At 45.6% G+C, this 5262-nt stretch overlaps 1 protein-coding gene across 1 annotated transcript; it reads right to left on the bottom strand.

Moving 5' to 3' along the window:
* dio3a (iodothyronine deiodinase 3a) lies at nt 1–4379 on the bottom strand. The gene has a single exon (XM_086154277.1). It carries the CDS (start codon nt 2260–2262, stop codon nt 1477–1479), a length of 786 nt encoding a protein of 261 aa, XP_086010403.1. The 5' UTR covers nt 2263–4379; the 3' UTR covers nt 1–1476.
* Nucleotides 4380–5262: the final 883 nt, after the last annotated feature.

Below are 5262 nucleotides of genomic sequence, written 5' to 3'. Positions count from 1 at the left end.
TGTTTTGAGCAGCTTTTATTACAATTGCTAATTTCCAAACAAACAGAGAGTTGAAACGACCCACTCCCGGATCCGATGCGTTTCTCTGCATCTGAGGATCCCGAGGCTTGTCGGATGGTTTTCCTCTTTGCTGGAGGTAATTCAAGGTTAGACCGAGAGAAACTGCACCGGAGGAGTGAAGGAGCGGAGAAATAGTTTTTGTCGCTGTGGTTGTCTCCTGCTCCGTGTCATCCGTTATTCCCGCTGAGGGACGCCCATCTGTCCAAACACCTATGAAAGTGCTAATTAAAGTTGACTGCGGTGTTTTGTGAGCTTGTGATTTTGCAGTAAAAATTTCGGTGCAACTGAAAAACATTTGTATGTTTCTTCCCTTATAGGCGGGTATATCGGTCCGCATAGAAGGATTAGGTGCAATTATTCTCATTTCACTGGAAGAGGTCAAAGCATTTGCAGAAAAGCGTTCGGGGCTTTTTTGTCGCAAGATAATTATTGATATAATTTGCTGCTCATCATATACCACATACAGAACTTGTGAATCTAGATGACTATGAACAAGTGGCGCTGTGGAGATAAGTGGACTTTAATGGAATTAAATTAAGCACGCACGTTGCACCTTTGGGATCCAATGATTACTGTATAGAATAATATGATTAAACACTTCAGAAGGTCCTCATTTCTGGCCTGCTTTGCCCCCAGGCTATTCCCACCTCTTCTCGCTGAAAGAGACCACAATATTAATCATATTTAAAGAAAGTAGGCCTGCAAGTAAGTCGAAACATTTTATTGTACGAAAAATATATCCATAAAACGGGGAGATGTTTACAAAACAGTTGCTGGTTTTCCCCGTGATCCTCAGTACGAGATACATCAGTGTCGGTTCTCCGGATCCGAGCCGTTTCAAAACCGAACTTCACGACAATACTGACGAGCACGGAGATGCGCACTTGTCCAGAGCGCGTCCTCGACACACGGAGAGACGTTGGAAAAAAACAAACAAAAAAAAAACAAAAAAAACACAAAAACACTTTGTTCCCAAAAGGAACAACGTCCGGAGAAACTAAAGTGTGGGTGGATCCTGACATTATGTAAAAGTATCCGCTTTTCAGAGGAAGGCTCCAGGACTACATCCTACGGTGGATCAACCCGACGAATGTGTGTGTATATATATATGTATATATGCACACACACACACACACACACACACACACACACACACACACACACACACAGACACACACACACACATACATATATATATATATATATATGTATGTATGTGTGTGTGTGTGTGTGTTAAAAACAACAAACACAAATAGTTACTGACGGAAAACCCACCTGACCGGAGTTTTAATTCTAGGATTGTGCAGCATTTATCTTTTTCTTTTCTTTTCTTTTTTTTTATTGTCATCATAACAGCAGCTCTACAATGCGTCCCCCCCCCCCAAAAAAAAAAAAAAAAAAAAAAAGAAAACAATTCTATACATTAAGAACTACATTACCGCGTTTGAGCAGCCTCTCCCGGTAGCGATCCAGCCAGTCTCTCAGCTCGGAGATCCGGTAGCCCTCGGGTCCCCTGCCTCCCTGGTAAACTATTTTCCCCTCCTGCACCACGTACAGCCGGTCGAAGTAGGCTCCGTACGCGGCGTTGCAGGAGTTCTCCATGCTGTCCACGACCACCGCGCAGCCGGGCGCCTCCAGGCGCATCAGCTGCGCCGCGCTGAGCCGGTCCTCCAGGCACCGGTGCTTGGGGATCTGGTAGGGCGCGTCGGTGCTCATCCAGCCGTCAGAGGGGTGCGCCTCCTCGATATACACCACCACGGAGTCCGCTATGTCTCCGTTCTGCTGGACAACTCCCTGGAAAGCCTTCAGACGCGCCATGAACGGCGGTCAGGTGCAGCTGCCAAAGTTGAGGATGAGCGGCCGCTTGTCCTTCGCGTAATCGAGGATGCGGCTGCGCCGTTTGTCTCCCAGCTGCACAACTTCGGTGTTGGGCGCCCCGTGGCCGAGGTGCGCCGCTTTCAGGAAGTCCAGCTTGTGGCCGTGCCACACCGCCTTCAGGGACTCGAGGCTGAAGAAGCGGTTGGAGTCGGAGATGCACAGCGGGGGGTCGACGGCGTCGCCCTCCTGCTCCTTCAACCTGAAGAACACCCGCTTCCTGATGCACAGAAAGTCCAGCAGCCAGAACATCACCGCCGCCGCCAGGAACCTGGGCAGCAGGACGAGGCACACCAGCGCGTTTTTAAGAGCCTTTATGGTGTTCATGTCCACTGGCAGCCGGAGTGGCTTCGCGATGCGCCACGCTCTTTTTTTGGGTTGAAGTTGGGTGACTTGCAACGTCCCCCCCTGTTTTTTATAGCACCGGCAGATTTGAATGAATCACACCCCGCCTCCAAAGTGGGGCCGAGGCCTCACATGGCGGGGATTACCTTCTGTCAAGTCCTCAGCGAGGAGCCGCGCCAGGAATGCCACAGTGCGCCACCGTTGCGCGTCATTTTGGAGCCGAACGCGCTCATTTTTCTGTTGTTTTTTTTTCTTTTTCTTTTTGTGCTGATAATCCTAGACTAATCGATGGTTGTGCGATGAGTGAAACACTTTACATCTCCGATGTGTGAATCCTGGAGGTCCAAGCTTCCGCAGTCCGCGCGCCCTGATGCCAAGACACAACATCCGGACGCACTCGGAGCAAAAATGAAGGGGAAAAAGAGACACGCACACGAACGGCGCACCTCGAATTCGAACCGTTCATATTATTTATTTCCCTCGTTGCAAAGCTGACGGTGTCATCTGACATGGATTTGAAGAACCCAATGCAAAAGAAGGAGGAGTGAAGAAAGAGACATGAGAGCTCAAAGTCAGAACTTGAGTGAAGGGAAGTGCAACAGTGCAAAAATGAACACCTCTAAAGTCACTTTTGGAGGACAATTGAATGAAATTGTCTCAAAGTTCAGGGATGAATTGAAGTTTTCTACAGGAGGGTGAAGGTCCAAGCAGACCAAGGAAGTTAATCTTCTGCTCCGAAGCCTCCCTTGAGAACGTGAACTCCCTCCTCGTTACCCCCTCAGCCCCAGGTTTGAGGAATCAGTTGGGGAACCTCCTCGGTTTCCTCCAAACCGCAATGCTTTTCCACTCACTTTCTGATTCCTGAAGACTGGTAGAAACCTTCAAGGATGCTGGCAGAGTTTTCCACTCCCATGCAGTTTGAAAACGGCACACTACGAAAATAAGCAGTCGATCAAACTTCACTTTCCCAGGTGATGAAGTGCGGCCTGCAAAGCTGGCGGTTCACTATGTGTGAAGCAGCTACTCACATTTGTCCACCGCCTCGAGGTGGCCCATCACGTCCAGTAGCTACGCTCAAACTTGGTCGGTCGAGTCAACCCAACACAACGGTTTCCATCTGTCCCTTTTTGTTTTTGTTTTAGAGAGGCGCAATTTGCAAGATGCACTTTCCTCCTTTTACAATGTAGCAGGTTCTGTTGCTGAAGGAGAAATATGGAGCAGCCAGGATGGTCACCTGCTGCTTTCTGACAGTTTGCGAAAGGAAAAAAAACAAAAAACAAGCATTCACGTTCACGTCTAAAAGATCTGGGATTAATGCCCGAGTTATGGGCAATTGTTGACCAGAAACCACAATGGTGTCTGGTAGCTATAAATGTCTGATGTGTGAAGCACACCGGGGGGTTGCAAAGCGTGTGACTGAATAATGAAACTTTTCATGAAGGAAGGCTCAGCAGCAGAAGCAAGATGGATGATGCATCAAATCTTCACTGCTTGTTCTGCATCACTGTTCCACATCTCCCCCTCTGGTAGGCGCCACAGAGCCCTGTAAGCCCGGACAAGAACGCAGTTGAACGGTCTCTCTCCGCAGACCATCGTTCTCAGACAATTCTCAGGAAAACTGCATCACAAGCTTACAACATTCCATAATTTACATCAAAACCTGCATATTTATCCCTTACAAATTAATATTTAATCCCAGGAAGGGTTCATTCGGCACAGTTGTGTCACTGCACTATCATCCAACTACTTCTTTCATGCAAACTGTGAAAAATAATATAGATTATTCCCTGCCTATTTAATCCACTACACATTATCTATGTACTCTGCGGCAAAAATGTGAGTGCCCACTCCATTCTACATTTTAACTTCATTACCCTTATTTTAGGTGGCAAGATCCATAGATGTCAGAACTTTTAGCTGGAATGGATGTAGGAGAAAGGAAATGTAAAATGTCCTACTGTTGCCGCTTGCAACATTTTTAAGGCATTGACTTATCATGTGATCTGCTTCACTCTGGTCGTCCTGATGTTTATGTTTATGAAGTCAAAGGTTGAACAAAGTGTTGAGTGGAACAGAGATTGTGATGAGAGATGTGCTTCCTCTCCCCCAAACACCATGCAGCCTGTTTAAGTGCCGTTAAATCAGCATTTACTTACTATGTATCCCATAATTTCCACAAATGGATTTGATTCATTATATCCAGTGGTGGAAGGTCATTCTCGCGAGCATTTGAGAAACTTGACTTGATTCTGTCTCTATATCAACGCATCTTTCTAGTCCGAGACATTTTAGAAATACCAGTCTAGAGAAAATGTTCTTTTTTTTCTATGTGATCACTTTTCTGTTTTCTGCCTGCCTGATCTTGTTTTTACTAAACACAATTATTGCATTGAATTACCGACTGCAGATTAAAATGGAAAGTCAAATTCCCGTCATATTCATGCCAATAACAACAAACACAATAATGTTAATAAACATAATAATAGTTTGGTTGCTGTCACAATCCCTTCACGTGCTCATTATTATTCAGGCTCTTATTAAGTGTGAAATTATGTAACCTTTGTATTTTTATTGCCTTACGTAAGACGGGTCTTTTGTTTTATTGCATTCTTAATGGAATCCATGTGAAGTCCTGTCCTCTCGTGCACAGCAGAGTCCATGTTTACGTCCACTGTTACTAGATAGTTGGATTTGACGTCATGTCGTTTTCAGGGTTTTTGTTTATCGTCCTCAGCTGCCCTCTGAGGCAGTGCCTCGTGTCTCACGTGGGAACTCGATTAGAATAAAGTGAATAATCAACAATAAACCCGAGCAAGGAATGAACACATTCGTGAAAAGGAAATATGATTAATTCCCTGAAACCAGGTTTCAAAATTCTCTTTTGAACTACGGGGAGGGTATTAATTCTCTCCTTTCTAATAAAACTGTAAAAGCTTTTCCTTTTATAACGATTGGAAAAACATAATTACATGAAATCAGGAT

This window comes from Fistularia commersonii, chromosome 1, assembly GCF_037954325.1.
Source record: "Fistularia commersonii isolate RoL2024-O1a breed Wild chromosome 1, RoL_Fcom_v1.0, whole genome shotgun sequence".
In the NCBI taxonomy this organism is placed as follows: domain Eukaryota; kingdom Metazoa; phylum Chordata; class Actinopteri; order Syngnathiformes; family Fistulariidae; genus Fistularia; species Fistularia commersonii.
The sequence above is the reverse complement of the archived record's forward strand: the minus strand, read 5'-3'. Positions and strand labels throughout refer to the sequence as shown.